The 16,046-nt window shown below is 38.2% G+C and overlaps 2 protein-coding genes across 2 annotated transcripts; one reads left to right on the top strand and one right to left on the bottom strand.

Moving 5' to 3' along the window:
* Positions 1-52: 52 nt before the first annotated feature.
* Positions 53-3,039, bottom strand: commd4 (COMM domain containing 4). Its single transcript, XM_079346423.1, has 8 exons — positions 2,942-3,039; positions 2,597-2,668; positions 2,428-2,493; positions 2,300-2,339; positions 1,521-1,640; positions 799-879; positions 517-693; positions 53-395 (listed from the first exon to the last, which is right to left on the bottom strand). Exons 1-8 carry the CDS (start codon positions 2,942-2,944, stop codon positions 355-357), a joined length of 600 nt encoding a protein of 199 aa, XP_079202549.1. The 5' UTR covers positions 2,945-3,039; the 3' UTR covers positions 53-354.
* Positions 3,040-5,884: 2,845 nt separating this feature from the next.
* Positions 5,885-15,781, top strand: sema7a (semaphorin 7A (JohnMiltonHagen blood group)). The gene is made up of 14 exons (XM_079345817.1): positions 5,885-6,076; positions 6,288-6,427; positions 8,070-8,111; positions 8,219-8,314; positions 8,572-8,674; positions 8,879-8,989; positions 9,260-9,402; positions 10,169-10,347; positions 11,752-11,860; positions 12,309-12,504; positions 12,681-12,793; positions 13,167-13,312; positions 13,548-13,612; positions 13,718-15,781. The coding sequence occupies exons 1-14, from the start codon at positions 5,953-5,955 to the stop codon at positions 14,167-14,169; spliced, it is 2,019 nt and encodes a 672-aa protein (XP_079201943.1). The 5' UTR covers positions 5,885-5,952; the 3' UTR covers positions 14,170-15,781.
* Positions 15,782-16,046: the final 265 nt, after the last annotated feature.

The following is a 16,046-nucleotide window of genomic DNA, read 5'->3' on the forward strand; positions in this document are numbered from 1 at the left end:
GAACAGCGCAGGGATATGGCACTACAGAAACCAAGAAGAATTAGAAATCCGCCATGTTTAACACGTTTTATTTTGATGTATGCATATGAAGGTAAAACACACATTTTCAACATAATTCAAATAGAAAAGCACTAATTACTATACAATAGTGTACAAAAATTCAGTGACAAATCATCCACTCTAGAAACGTGGTAGAAAAAATACAGTTTCATATCAGTCAATACATATGCCATTTATATGACATTTGAAAGGACTTTAATCTTACAAAATATTTCACTGACAGGATATGAGTATGGCACCTAGGCAGCCTATCAGCTCATTTTAGTCCAGTGGTCTGACTTGTCCCCCCACTCTTTACTGTAGAGCATTCATCATTGCCTGGGCCTGTTTCAGCTCTGTGGAAACACATGCAAGAAAATATTAATCATAACATGATTCTGGATCATAAAGTTTTTGAAATGTTCAAAAAATCTAAATGTTCGTCTTCGAAAATATTTGACAAGCTGCAGAATTTACCTGCGAGCAGGACTCTGAACTTGTCAGCAGAAACAGAAATAACAGTTGTTTCCGGGGTGCCTGACTCAGCTCCTTGTGCCTGCAGTTTCAGCTGAATCGTTGGTGCATTCACCTCTCTCAGCTCACTGGAGCTCAGAGTGTAGTCTACACGCCAGGACACCGCCTCCAAACGGCCTACTGAAAATTCATTACATAGCAGACAGCAGCCCCACGGTCAGTGTTCAGTCAGCGATTAAATTAGCCTTCCTCTTTGAAAAGAGCAAGAGAGATAGAAATACTTACATCTCAGGCTTGTCTCTCTTAGCTTGTCTTGCAGTGCAGAGTGCTTATCTTCATATGATTTGCAGAGCCCTGTTGTGTGTTCTATAACAAAAGATATGTGTGTGGTTAAAAATGCTTATAAGCAAAAGTATCAAAACTTTTATTAAAGCATTTAAAAAGGCCAATAAGAGAAACATAAGGTATTAAAGAAGTTAAAAGGAGTTAACCTCTGTATAATAAGCTAATATCTTCACATCAGAAGACAAAATAACATAGTTCCTACTCTGGCAAAGATTCAGTTGTGTAATTTATTCTATTTATTCACAAGAGTCACAATGCACCTCGCTCAGCCAACCCAGCAGCATTGTTCCTGATTTACTGGAAATGTACTGTGTCCCCTTCAAGGGCCGCCTGAGGACAATGTTTGTTCATACATCTGCACTTGACTTACATAATTGACAATAAACAATGCTATAAGCCATCATAAAAACACAATAGGCTTTGATTTGAGAACTGTTTCTGTTTTGAAATAAGTTCATTGTTAATGTTATGATTCATCGTGTACTTCATATTCTGATCAAAACTTATCTTAAAAAAAAATAATATCTAAACCTACCGACTGCCATGAAAAATGACAGTTCATTAAGTAAATGAATTTTAAGAAGTCTACGCATGAGTGAGTTCAAATCAGCCAACGTAATCATCTTTTAAAGACCAATTATGAGGAGCTTCAGTGGACTTACCTTTAGGCAGACCGAGCTGCTGCAGTTCACTGGACAGAGATTCACTGTCAACATCATGCTTGGCTGCGCTGGAGAAGATGAAGCTGAGCACTGCCACACTGGCTTTAATGTCTCCACTCTCTGATACAGGATGAGATGTCAGGAGTTCATGTCAGAAAACAGTAAAATATATGCAGCTCTGAGTGTTGAAGGATTGTCTGTAAAGCATTTGAGTTCGATTGTAATGCAGTAAGAGCTAAAGAGGAATATAACACAAAAAGAGATATGCACTTTTGATGTATCTATATAACCCCATGTTAGCCTATTCATACTACTTTTCTCTCTCCAAATGTGTGTGAGCTATAGATCCTAGTTTCACTGCAGATTGAGAATTTACACAAACCACATTAATAATCCGCACTTCCTGGATTTGAGTGGGAAGAGGGACGAGGTGTAAGAAGAGGGGATGTGGTGAAAGGAAGAGAGGAGGAGGAGGAGAAGTACTAAGGATTTGAGATGTAGTCTGTGGTCGATGACGTGTCGCCTCCTTGTTTTTTGTTTTAAAGATTAAGCCATGCAAGTCTAAGCACACACAGCTGGTACAGCAAAACTGTGAATGGCTCATTAAAACCGAATATTATATTATTGAACATTAGTATAAAATAGTGGAGGATAATGTTTTTCCATCTCTTTTACCATCGACATTATCTACATCTTTCTACTCACGCTCAGTCACCTTTAATCCAAAGACATACTTTGATGCTGTTTTCTTAACCCAGTACCAGTAGATGATTACTTACCAAACTTTGCATCTGCAGTAAGCTTTGAAATCTTGTCATACTACAAAGAAAACAGACAGCCCCGATCAGTGTGAGTAGATTGCATAAACAATGTTGTAGTTGATTTAGTGTGAATATTAAACTCTTACATCAACGCCTTCTCCCAGCAAATCCTTCAGCACTTGAGCACAAAGGAGTTTCGTTTTAACACTTGACTGTTAAAAAAAGTACAGCAGGAAAAAAACACGTTTAAGCTTGTCTTTTAAGACCAAAATATTTCTTAATGGTGCATGTCTTGAACCTGACATGAATACTCACAAGCTTGGCTAAAGTGCTGATTTCAGCGAGTACCCAATCGGGGCAGTCCAGATCTCCACAGAAACGGAATCGCTGCAAAAAGCCAAAAATTAATATCTTCACTGTGACACAGTTATGTTGTGACACCATGAAACACTAAACATTATTAAACATTATCACTCCATCATTACAGCTACTAACTAGCTTAGCCTGCTAGCTGCTTAAAAACCAGATAAAAATACGTCGAATTAAAGTAAACAGTTAGACAAGACATGTATAAATCATCCGACGATAATGCCATGTGAATGTAAAGGCTTGTAAACAATACAATTTGAGTTAAATAATATGGTTTTTTGAATTGTTTACCATGGCTGTAAAGTCAGCTGAGCTGCAGCACAGGGAAGAGCTGAACAGGAAGTCAGCCTCCTCGCGTCTGATTGGACAATGAAAAAAGGGGCGGTACCCTTTAAGATTGCGTTTATGGTGCTGATGTTGCATGGCACCTTGCTCTATTTTGTCCCTGTAACAGCTCTAATACCCAGACTTCTGCACCGGTTATTAATCATTTGTATATGTCATTACAAGTCCACTCTTTTATTAGGAGTTGCTCGTTTACTATTCTTAAAGAAGCAGCTTTCAGAAAATGGGACATTTGTACCTCTTCCCACTCAACGGTCCCTGCTGTAGCCTAAAGCAGGGTAGTGGGCTTTGTTGGTGTCATTTTCTTATGATTTGCCTAGAGAAAGACTAAAGGGATTAAGAGCTCTCAAATCCATTACGTTGGAAACATTGATTAACTTTCCTTTGAATGTGCTTTTAGTCTCATGTTACCGTTAAAAAGCTACACATCTTGGATAGGTAAACAGATAGACTGGCACAAACCCTTTTATCAGTGGTTGTGGTATAGGTTTCTTATATTATTTTGGTTATGCCTGCAATGTTTCATCTCAATTCAAGTCACAAAAAGTCTGTTGTTGTGAAATCTTCTTTTTTTTTGGAGCAATTACATAGATTTCTGAAATATGAAAAAACAAAGTTGTAAACAACATATTTTGCACCTACAACTGTCTGTAGAAGTTTTTATTTCTTTGTTGGGAAATCACCTGAAGGAAATGTTATTACAGGATAATGAAGAAAATCAGTCATGTTGATCAGATGACTGATAACATTTATAGCCCATGGATGAGTCAGAAGATCCAATATAAAAGGAGTCTGTTTTCCAAGTTAAAAAGCCCCATTTGTTCTATCAACCTTTTAAAAAAGCACTTTAGGTAATGTCAGTGTGTAAGCACTTGGCCTTGTGATAGGATTGCTGTGCAGGCAGAACCCTGATTAACCGATCAGACTGCAGCAGTCTGCTCTGACACAGTGAGCTTCTTTTTTCTGGTTCTTGTGGATTTATGGTTAAAACAAAAATGATTGTTGTCGTGATTGTCATCATTATTAATAAAATAAGAGAAGGTCAAAGGAAAAAACGAAACTATTAAAGCAAAGAATACAAAAAGTATACCCTGTAATGAATGATTCAGTAGTCATGTACATTTAATTTAATATATACATGTATATTTAATATATGTATAATATATTATTATATTAAAATGTATTCAATATAAATGCGTCCTTGATTTTGTGGCAATTATTTAAGTAACTTTCAAACAAAAATGTTTGAGATAGTATCTGCTAATTTTGGTTGCATTAAATATTATCGTTATGTTTATGTAATTCTAAATGAAGAGAATTTTTAGTAAATCCAATTCAATAGAATTAGCCAGTTTTTAGTTGATGAGCACTTCCTGTTATTTTTAACCTTTTTTCTGCTTTTGAATTCAGCAGTTTTTGTCTGGTCACAAGACATTAAGAAAGTGCAGATGATTTAACTCAACAATTTCATATGGTTGACAAAGGTAAGGAGAGTTATTTCATACTGTAATGTTAATGGCAACCTGTGGGTGTATGCTGCATGTAATATTTATGGTCTATGATGCTACATTACAAAATGAAACTACCAAGCAAAGTAATCCAGAAAGACAGTAGCAGCAGAAAGGTAAATTATGCATGTTATGTTAATGTAGGCTATAGTGGTATTGCGATGTAGTGGTACAGTGATGGTATTACGCCATGATATCAGAAAGATATCAAGAGTATTTGCACTAAGAAAACAATAAGCTTTATTTTGAAAGTTACATTGTAAGCTATTTGTCCATGATTTAGTCTTGATTTCCTGTCTTGTTTTTATTTCCCATGTTTTCCCCCTATAGTGTTTCCCTGTGTCTAAATGTTTTCTGATTTCATATTTAGTCCTGGTCTTTAGTGTGTTTCCCTGTATCCTTGTGTCCTTTTATGTTGTCTGTTTGTTTCCTGTTTTGTTTGTGTGAATGATTCCTGGTTTTTACGCGTTTTGTCTTTAGTGTTTCCAGTTATGTTTTGTAATGTCTTCTCCCCGTGCTTCTGTTTTCTTATATCCTTTAGTTCCTTGTGTTTCTTCAGTGTTCCGTGTTAGTAGTATTGTCTGGTTTCCTGCCTCTCTGTGTTTCCTTCTTGTCTTGATAACCCTGATTGTCCTCACCTGTCTTATTAGTCGCACCTGCATCTGATTACCCCATGTCTATTCAGCCTCTGTTCCTTCTATTGCTGTTAATCTATGGCCACTTTTCAACAATAAAATACTGTTTTGATCTAAAAGAGTTAAGAACTGTAGTTAGCAATGCAGTGGGATGCTTACCTTGAAGCAAACTGACATAAACAGTATAATGTTTTAAATTATAGGACACTACAGTATTTTTCTTTAAAAAGAGGGTGTTGCTTAGAGAACTTGGAACTCGAGCAGTAGTGGGATGTTACAAATATGTTTTCTTTTACTCAAAGTCATCAACTCCCGAATGGAAAATCTTTAGAGGATCATTTGAATAGCAGTTTTCAGAGAATGAAACACAATATGGGAGAACATATGCTACACATGAATGAAACCTGCTCCACCAACATTCATCGGATTTTACAACTACAAATTAGATGCTCTTATTGAGATCTTATTTCATTTTTTAATATTTCATTGATATTCCAGAGGATGTTTGATACAAACACATCCTCATTAGCACGAGCTTGTCTATGTATTGATTTTAACAAGTAATTTATGAGTGAGACTTAGATTTACATAGTGTAAGATTATTACTTCTGCAGGTTGTGAAGCCGGCTCTCCAGTACTGGAGGACTGGAGTTTGACATCCCTGAACATGGTCAGGCTCGAGGGAGGAAGTCTTTAGTGGGCGGGGTTTTTTTCTTAGATAGATTGTCTGCCACTGGACTAGAAGACGCGCATTAGACGAGAGGTCAGTTTGAGTCAGAGCGATAACATTAACAGTCGCTGTCTGAGGTTCAAAATGAGGCAGTTTGTTTTCATTTATATTTGGTTCGCTCGGGATTTTCATCCAGTCCTCGGCGTCGTTTTGAAGGACACGCCGATTCTCGGATCCAAAAATAACAATCCCAGACTTCTAAGCAAAGGTATCTATCACCTGTTGGGCTACTTCTTTTGCTTTACTATTTAGTCTCAGTGGTTCTGCAATGTTTTATATGCATGCGTTGTTTTAAACGTGCATTTCATTATCACGTTGATCCTGTCTTTTAATCCGTTGTAAACCCGCGACAGTCTCAGTCTGGATCTTGGCAGTAAGCGATCATTGCAGGTGTAACAAATCATTTTCCATTCCCTTAGATATGTTCAGCGGTGGATTTGATTACCATGTCGCTCAGAACCACAGCGTGTTTTTCTATCAGGATGACTTTGAGGAAATGTACGTTGGAGGGACTGATTTTGTATTAAAACTTGATGTGGATGACTATCACATTATAGAGGTAAGTGTTTGTAGAGTTAAAGCCTAACACCGTTTTGATTTGTATTTTCTTTACTTTATTGCCTGCATTGCAATATGTGCGCTTTATTGTACAATCAACTATTTAATAAGTTGTCTCATGTTTTATTGATGGCTCACAGCTTGATGTCTGGATGGTTCATAAATGGCCCTTGTCCTGCAGCTGGGGTCATAATTAGATGCTGTGCTGTACCAGATGGCTGTCAAAGACCTATTGTTACACTGTCTGGAAGCACCCACTTACAGGCCTATGTTCTTTCAGAGCCAGCTGATGTGTAGCTTCAAGTCCAGAGAAGCAGTCTATAATCTGCTCGGCAAGGCACTTGTTTTGCTTTAAAAACAGAACCAGACTGCATACACATTTTCTACAGTAAAAAAGTACCCTAAAATCTTTCTTCTCAAAGCAGTGAATGAGTACTCGTTTATGTTTTCTAAAAAGTTAGAGAACATTTTATGGAGCTAGAGGCATTACATATGTTTTTTTGTTTTGTTTTTTGTTTTTACATTTTGTCAAAGATACCTTATCATCCCCTAGAAAAGGTTGAGTGTCTTCTAGTTTCTTTTTTTCCCAGGAAGGTATCTACTAATGTAAAATCACTTACAAACTCCACATATTATGTAGCCTATTTAATCTGTCTTTTATGTGTGTGGATGAATAAGTCACTGAGAAAAAAAACTTTATCGCGGAAATACTTTTATTTTATTATTATTATTATTTTACCCTTTAATTTGTTTTTCTGGCTTGTTTCAAGCCCATCTTGAGAAACTTCCCTTTTGCTGACTTTGTTCTGTACATGCCCCATCACTATAACTGTATGCATCTTTTCCGTGGAAAAAAATGCTGTTCCCCAGACTGCAGTAAATCGTCTCCTCCGACTCATCTGACACCTTCCCCTCAACAGCGATGTCGGGCATTAAAAATATCTAAATTATCATTGCTTTTGCTGATGGTCTCATTTGCCTTTTTATGGTCAAATAACTGTCATCAGTCAACTTCAGTCTGTTTCATAAACCGTAAACACCCTTCTCACGGAGCCTTTGAAAGATTCAATTAGTAAGTCAAAGTTGTGGGAGAGTAACAATGAATATCTATCTACATTTTTTCTAACATGCCTCTCAGAGGTTTTCCTGTTCTCATCGCAAGACAGACGTAGATCCTCTTTCAGAGACAGACAGATCCCATTTCACTAATGGATACGAGCAGCTGTAACCGTTTCAGCAGAAGACGTTATCTTGCGGTAAACAGGCTTTGACTTAGAATGTAAACCTAAGGGGGAAAACAGCCTTGGCTTGTTTTCAACTATTTGATTTTCACCATCACTGAACTATGTCAAATATTCTACAGACACCATGAAAACAAGGTTGTTGGTCTGATTTTCAGGTGTAATTTACTTGTACTTTTTGTACAAAGACAACACAGTTCACTAAAGTCAAACTTTTTATGTGTGTACTGTAAGCAGACCTGGCCAATGAAGCTGATTCTTCTGATTCTGGAATCTTTCAGACATTAGTTGTTTAGTTTTTTTTGCCAGGAACTCAGTTTCAATTCATGGCGTCTCATTTAAAGCTCACAAGTCATGTGGAAACATATGTTGATTTCTCTACACACTGATCTCCCCCTGCAGAAATATCCTTTGAAAGCAACAGGACAACAACACTGCCAAGAGGTCAGTACCTGGAGAAAAATGATTGATGTGATCAGAAGTTATGAGTTTGAGTAAACCATATCATTCATGTAATGTGATTTGTTTAAAAAACAGCGTTTGTGTTTCAGGGTCTCTGTGAAAATGTCATCACTGTCATCGAGAAGTTTCAGGACAGCCTGTTTGTCTGCGGGACGAATGGACACAGACCGCAGTGCTGGAAGCTTGTGAGTGTTTGCATATGTTTCTACATGTGTGCTACACGTTTGTTTAACATACTGCAGCTCTGGTATTTAGTTGAACTTCACTGACGACAGCAGAGTCTAGCTGATTAAAGTATGGAACTCTGGTGAAACGATTGTACCGCTAATTAAACTTTAATGTGCAGCATGTGAGTGATCTCAAAAGGGTGTCGGGTGTTTTTTCCATCCCCTGTATTAAACTGACTATCACAGTGGTCCGTTTTCTTTCTGTTGTTTTGCAGTTTGCATCAGTCAACAACCAGTCTTATGAAATAGTTGAGAGTTATGAGGGGACTGGCATCTCACCATTCACTTACACACAGAACTACATGTCCCTCACAGTAGGTATGTTAAATATATAGCTTCTTCCTCGACCACAAACAATGTTTCTTTTAGCTTTAAACATGTGACTCTTGACTTCAGACTTATATAACCACCTACAGTCATGTGTGACAGCAGAGTTGGAAACCAAGTGTGTTTTCGCATGACTGAATGAAATAATTAAACATGTTTTCTCCTTTCCACGTGATGTCTCTCTGCTATTTTTAGAGGAAGATCTATATTCAGCAGCGCCTTTGGATACAGATGGAAGTTCATTACAATTCAGGAGGAAAGCTGGAAGCAGAACTAATGTCTGGATGTATGACAACTGGGTCTCAGGTGGGTTCATGCATGAAATCGTTGTAAAATCAAGTGTTAATCCATTAGTTTATAAATGTGACAGCACCAAAAGGTCCTATAAACAGGGAAAACCAAACAGACTTAATATAATACGCATGAAAATGTATACCTTTCATTTAAACCATGACTGTTGGTTGAGAAACTGTTCAAGCTTAATTATTATTCTTTCCAACCAGCTGTTTTACGTCGTATGTTGCCTGCTGACCTTGTCCTGTGCTGTTGTTTGGTAAACATTTCGTCTTCTCACAGAGCCCACATTCATCTCCGCATCCTGGGTAAGGCGGGCAAAAGACCCTGATAACGAAAAGATTTACATCTATTTCCGTGAGAAGAACTCGGATCACAGCCCTGAGGCTGACCCATGGATATCAAGGGTGGCCAGAGTTTGTAAGGTACGCTCAGATGGACACTGGAGTCGAGGCAGCTTACGTCAGTGAAGCACTCATGTTACTCCGAAGTAAATCTAACCAAGCACGCTGTATTATTGAGGGCGAGGGCAACTTGGTCATCAGCAGTTCAAAACAATCTCACCTCAGGACTCATTTAGTAGCTGTTTGGAAGCTTTTGCTCCAAAAACATGACCTTCATCAGCAGATAGTGTTTGCCCAGCTGTCACGGAAATGTAGGTGTCCTGATTTTCCTGTTAAGCTAGTCTTGTTTAATGTTGACTCAAATCTTTTATTTTCCAGCTACAAAGGTTAAGTTCAGCCTTTATTTGCAGTTGAATAATTTCAATATCATAGTTTGTTGATATGTTCCTGCTGAGGCCTCAGGCTGTCATCATGAATAATATGATAACTTGGGTTACTTGGATCGTACTAAAAAACAAAAGGGATCCAGAGGTAAGGTGGGCGGAGCGACATGAAGTCTTTAGGTGAATAAAATGTCAGACTTTAAAACCTTGTCAAACCTATGCAGCATGCACGCTATTGAGTGAAGCTTCTTTTCATTAATTAGCCGACCAAAAGTTCTTTAAACATGCTTACATTTCAGCTTCCTCTTTATTTGATATGTTAAACATGATAATGGTCCTAGATGTGCTCAGGTTCCAGATGCCACAGTCATATTAAATAACCCTTCGCTTGATGAATTTCAGTTTCTTCTTTTGAACGAAGGAGAGAGCGTCTTCTGGTGTAATTCATTGGGGTCATTTTACAGGTCGATGAAGGTGGATCAAAAAGATTCTTCCAGAACATGTGGACGTCGTTCCTCAAGGCCAGACTTGTCTGTGGGTTTCCAGAAGAGTCTTTGTATTTCAACCGACTCCAAGATATTTATGTGATGGAAAATGAAGACTGGCAAGACAGCAGAGTCTATGCCCTCTTCACAAGCAGCTGGTGAGCACTTTCTCTTCCTTTATTGCCATTACTTAGCAACAAGATGAGCACACCACTGACACAGAGAAGCTCTTATTTTAAGTTAAAAGCTCAGCATTTTGACACCCTTTTGCCAACAGAGACTAAACTAACCCCGACCTAACGGTGTTTTTGTAATACACATTATTTGAAAAAGTATGATGCAGAACACTTAATTCAAATCAAGACTGTGTTGGTTTTATACCCCACTGTAAGAAGATGCTCAGGAGACATCCATGTGTGTTTGTAAAATTGTTTAATGAAACTTTGTCATGGATAAATGAACATGTCGTAACATGAAAGGGATTCTTTGCATGTGCTCACCTTAATTCTGAAGAATCTGGTGACAGATATCAAGTCTCAGTGTGTGAAAAGGGCAGAGAAGCCATCTGTCAGCAACCCTGTCTCCAATGACCTTAATACAAAATGTGGGGATGGTCATTTTCACTGTAGTCCTTCATTCAGGCAATATACCCAAGCTAAAAACCAAGGCTATTCATGCAACTTTGATTTGTGATATTACCAGCCTTATAGGACTCAAGAAAGGGAGCTCCAGGGTCATGGATGGTCGAAGTTCTCAAAGAATCAATCTAGCCTTTATTATTGCACTTTTTTTTTTTGAAATAAATAAATCACTTGCGAAAGGACATGTTAATATAGGACAAAAAACAAAGCAGTGAAGGCAGAACAACCCTGAATTAAAGTCCTTCTGTAACACGGACATAGTTTGTAAGTTTAATGATGGGTTTTCTTCAAATAAACAACACTCTATGGTTCCGGTTGCATGTGAGTGTTATGGATGTAACAGGTCAGAGATAAAGCAAGGTGAGCCCAAAAACCTGACTTAGGTTAGGATACAAGTCTTAGTTTCCTTTGGACAAATGCCGTGCTAGGCTCAAAACCTGGTAGACAAGAAGATCAGACAAACAAATCCAATCAAGTGCTGGGCAGTGAATCTCAAAGCGTGGGTTAACCTATATGTCAGCCAGGCAGAATGTAGGCTGCAGAGAATATCTGGCGCATGCAGAGTAGTGCTAGATACAAAATCTATTTCCTGCCAGGTGAGGCAGGGAGATGTCGAGCAGTGAAAATGTGGTCAGTAGTGGTCAAATGGCATCAGTTTGTTCTAAGACGGGAGCTGCGTGATTTGTAATGACAGGGGGAAGTAGCTCATACTAGACAACAACAGAGGCGGTAACTTTAACTGAGTTCTGGCTGAGGTCAAGGCAATGTTTCATTTTGGAAGTCCCACACCCTCATTTGAGGTAATCTGTCTGCTGTTGACAAAAGAAGCCATTGGGATAAAATCCTAATCCTGACTTTGACCACTGTTATTGCTCAAACCAAAACAAAGCTGTCTATAAATGCCAACTATGTCTCATCTAGGAATGCCACAGCAGTGTGTGTCTACACTGTAGGAATGATTGAAGATGTATTTGAAAACTCAACTTTTAAGGGCTATGACAAAAGCATTCCCACACCAAGGCCAGGCACGGTAAGAACATGTTTTGTTGCTATGTCTGCACAGAGACACAATACACCATGTTAATATCGTATTTTTGTTCCCGCCCTCTAATGCATTTATTATGGTTACATTACTGTATTTCAAATGGCTCAAGTGTGGCTTTTCTACAAAAACATGGCATGTTACGTAAATGGGTGGAGCAAGGAAAATATGTGTCTGCTTTTCTTATGTTTCCATCTTAGTTTTTTTTAGATGAAGTCTATTTGGGTTCAGCCCTGTTGTTGAGGAAGTAAGAATGTCCTTGTTTTAGTAACAGTTTATCAGACTTGTTGTTGTGTTTAGATAAAATAAATTATGTGTCAGTGTTGCATATGTAAAAACAACAAAAAGCACTTAAACAGAGCATCCTGCAAAGGTACTGTTAATCTCTCTGTTTCCTGCAGGTCACTCTTGAATCATAACATCTGTGTTTTTTCAGTGTGTTAAAAACAGCAGGGGACTACCGCTGGACACTGTCAGTATGGTGAAGGATTACCCAGAAATGACAGACTGGGTTCACTCTGTGCATTCTACAGCTCCGTTTTATATAAGCAACAACAACTACACAAAGATAGCTGTTGATCAAATCCAAGGAGTAGACCAGCACATGTATAATATTCTTCTTTTAGCCACAGGTAAGTTCGTTTTGTGAAAATGTGAACTGTTAAACACAAAGGCAGTCTTAAGTCATACATTATCTGTCATCTCGGCTCCTAACAATGAGCTAAATACTGAAGCTACAGCATGTTCCAACAATAAAAGGTGCTTGAAAATTGAGCTTTTTTTTTTTTTTTTTTGATGTTCCAAACAGATTCTGGGAAGATTCATAAGGTGTTAGAGGCCGGGTCGGAACCGTTCATCATCTCAGAAACACAACTCTCCAGTTCCTCAACGATACAATCAATGAAACTGGACTCCAAGAGGGTACACCAAGTTGAAGATGACATTTTAGATGTGCATTCTGTGTCATCAGTAGGGGGTTTGAGTCTCTACTGTTGGGTGAAAAGTGTTGCTATAAAAGTGAAATTCTCACAGTTTTGTTTTCCATGGTTATCTGGACTAATATGTAAAGGATATTTGACTTGCATATGTTAAGATGAAACAAATCCAAATGATAATGTTGCTTCATGTCACATCCATAATAGTTAAATCTTTAGTTGCACCTACTCCAGGCATTCCCTATGGCAGTGTTGAGCTTACAGCTTGTTTCACTGCACTCAAAGAAACAAAAAAAAAAACCCACAGGATTTTTTTTGCAGGATTGAAGTTTAATTGTGTTCTGTTTTTCTTTGTGCAGAAAAAGTTAGTGGTAGGATTTTCTGAGAAAATATCTACTGTGGACCTGCAGAGGTGTCAGGAGTACAACAAATCCTGTGAAGAGTGTGTTCTGGCCCGGGACCCGTACTGTGCCTGGACGAAGGATGGATGCACACCCACTCTCCCGTAAGTATGGACAGAGTTTATACCAAGAACTTTTAGCTGGGCTTTGAAGTACTGCACTTAAAGCATACTAAGTTTATACTTTTTTTTATTATTGTTGTTTACCAAACTGCACCAAAACTGTGAGAAAACTTCATTAAAGTGCCCTGACTGTTAGAAAATATAAACCATCCAGAAAACGGGTGGTTTCAACAGTTTCAAAGTTACTCAATCAACTTTGGTTTTCTTTTGCTCACAGTGGAGGGATACAAAACATCATGACTGGGGAACCAATTGTGTGCTCTACAACATATTTAACAGAAGGTAACAAATACTGAGATTGGTGCTAACACTGCGCACTTCGCTAGAAACATGTCGGTCTCACCTCTTTCTCTTTTTTTCCCTCCAATAACTTAATCATTCTTTTAGAAATTAAACAATTAAACCGGACCAAACGGGAGACAGTTCCACCATCACCAGCAGATTTACGGACAGATCACTCAGTCCCAATGGGAGTCCCTTTCTACCTGTCCTGTCCAATAGGCTCTTACCACGCTGTCTACACCTGGGAGCACGAAGGACAAAGCAGTCCTTGCCTACAAATGCAGTCAAACTGCCTCCACTTAATCCCCTCTATGGCACAAGAGAGCTACGGCAGCTACAATTGTGTTTCGAAAGAGAAAAACTACACCAAAGTGGTGAAGAACTATCAACTTGCAGAGCAGAAGATTGTCGCAGTGCAAAAGTTTGTACCTGAGCAAGAGATTCTTACAAAGAAAAAGATCATGGAAACAACTGACAACCCTTTCAAAAGAAACGATGCATCGGTTTTTGCTCCACAGCTTTGGATCACCGTTATCGCAGTGTTGGGGATGTTGTGATTACATTCTTCCCGTTCTGACGTTTTTCTGTTGGTCCTAACCAAATGCAGCACCACCGCACTTATTTTCAACACCTCTGTTTATCTGTCCAGGACACAGGCAGCACTATGGGAAATCTACTCTAACACCTACATGTACATGGCTTGTAATTCAGAGGTTTCTGTTGGGAAACTGCTTGAAACAAAGCCATCTTTGCAAATTGTTAGTCAGCTGTGTTTGGCAGAAAAGGATGAGAAGATCTGTGCTATTACCAGCCTTATAGGAGAAAGAAGCACAATCAATTAGCAGTATTCATTCATTGTCTGAATGATCTGCAGCACCCTGATAATGGTTGTTTGAATCGGCTGAAAATCAACTATTTCAGCATCCTGCTTGAACTGTTAGCAGTGTTACTTTTTTCAAGAAAGTGCACGAGATAATCTGAAGGACTTCCTTTTAACAAGGATGTACGACTGTAACACTCATGGTTGTGGTTTCGAGTTCATGGATGAAAAGCCAGTGCAGCACACAAAGTGTTGTTCCATTTGTCTGATGGTAGAAGGGCGTGCACATGTTGAGGTCCAATCTCAGCTCTTTGGTCCATTATAGGTCAGAACAATGCAAAGTTCCTGTTTAAACTTCCTCTGTGCCTCTGTTAAAAATAATCTGTCATCAGTGCACTGGACAGAGTGTTTAGGGAAGGGTGGATATAGCCAAGGACCCCCCCTGTGGATTTCTCTGTTTTGTTCAACTCTTTGAATGAAATAACAGAGAGCTGTTTATGTATTGTGCAATGAAAAAAATACCCTAACCCTTACTATACCTTCTAAAATAATAAGCACTTTGTTCGACCTACATGCCAATTTAAGAACAAATGGCATTTCACATTAATCAACAGTAACTAAGACAAGCAGGAGCTGCTGCGAGTGCAGGTATCAGTGATCAAAAGTTCCACTTTGCACTTTAAATAGAACTGATTTGACATAGTCAAACAGTTGTTTTGACTGAATCTACAGTGTGCACAAATCTGATATAGGGATTTTACTCTAAGTAAGATCATGTAGCTTTAGTGAAACCACAGCAATGTCAGATCATGAAACATACATGCCAAGAGATCTTGCACAGCGATGTCCATGTATGGAAGCCCTGAACTGACACACATCCATTTATTTTATTTTATTAATTTTCCCGAATGACAAGTTATATCCTGTAGTTTTCTGAGGATCATGACTTATTTATCTGCTGCTAATCAACGAGGTAAGTTAAGCCTTTTTCTGTTTGTTTTTGTGCTTTTGCAACCCTTTGGAAACAAAGAAGTCAGAATCTTGACTCTGCATGTCTGCTTGGGGCTCTTCTGAAAATCCAGCTGATGATGCCTTTTTTTAATGAACTTAAAAAGTTCAATAAGCTTAAATTAGCTAAGATTTAGCAACCAAAAGCTGCTTGAAGTTCAAATCCCATTCAGTTTCAACTTTTATTTTCAGACTTTTATTTCTGGTATAGCATTGGTCTATGAAACACTGACTCTTTAAAAACGGTAAGCTTAACTTCTTCACTATGCAAATAATTTTGTGGTATATTATTAATGTTTAATTTATTGCTGAATCATCCTATTTATTTTTATACATTAAAGCAATATATGTCACTCAAATAATATTTTTGTGTTATGATCAATTTACACTTGGAAAATGTAAGTGAACTTTGTTTCTTTATATTAAAATGAAGAATAGAACATGGCTTCATAGTGTTTACATGGAGTTTTCATACCTTTTTTATAAGTAGAAGTAGTCATTTCTTCTTCCTTAGCTCATGTGTTCATCAGACATGGCACCGAGTCAACAACGTGCAGTCTTACCAGGCCTACTGATGACACTGTAAGGATCTTTACAGTAATCTGA

Source organism: Symphodus melops (genome assembly GCF_947650265.1).
Source record: "Symphodus melops genome assembly, chromosome: 6".
Taxonomy (NCBI): Eukaryota; Metazoa; Chordata; class Actinopteri; order Labriformes; family Labridae; genus Symphodus; species Symphodus melops.

Bases quoted from the DNA above. Each gene is read 5' to 3' on its own strand.
- commd4 (XM_079346423.1), bottom strand. The intron at 880-1,520 runs GTAAGTCCACTG...CTTTTGTTATAG, and splicing joins GCAGCTCGGTCTGCCTAAAG to AACACACAACAGGGCTCTGC. The intron at 694-798 runs GTAAGTATTTCT...ATGAATTTTCAG, and splicing joins AAGAGAGACAAGCCTGAGAT to TAGGCCGTTTGGAGGCGGTG.
- sema7a (XM_079345817.1), top strand. From the start codon at position 5,953: ATGAGGCAGTTTGTTTTCATTTATATTTGGTTCGCTCGGGATTTTCAT. The intron at 9,403-10,168 runs GTACGCTCAGAT...GTCATTTTACAG, and splicing joins GGGTGGCCAGAGTTTGTAAG to GTCGATGAAGGTGGATCAAA. The intron at 13,613-13,717 runs GTAACAAATACT...TCATTCTTTTAG, and splicing joins TACAACATATTTAACAGAAG to AAATTAAACAATTAAACCGG.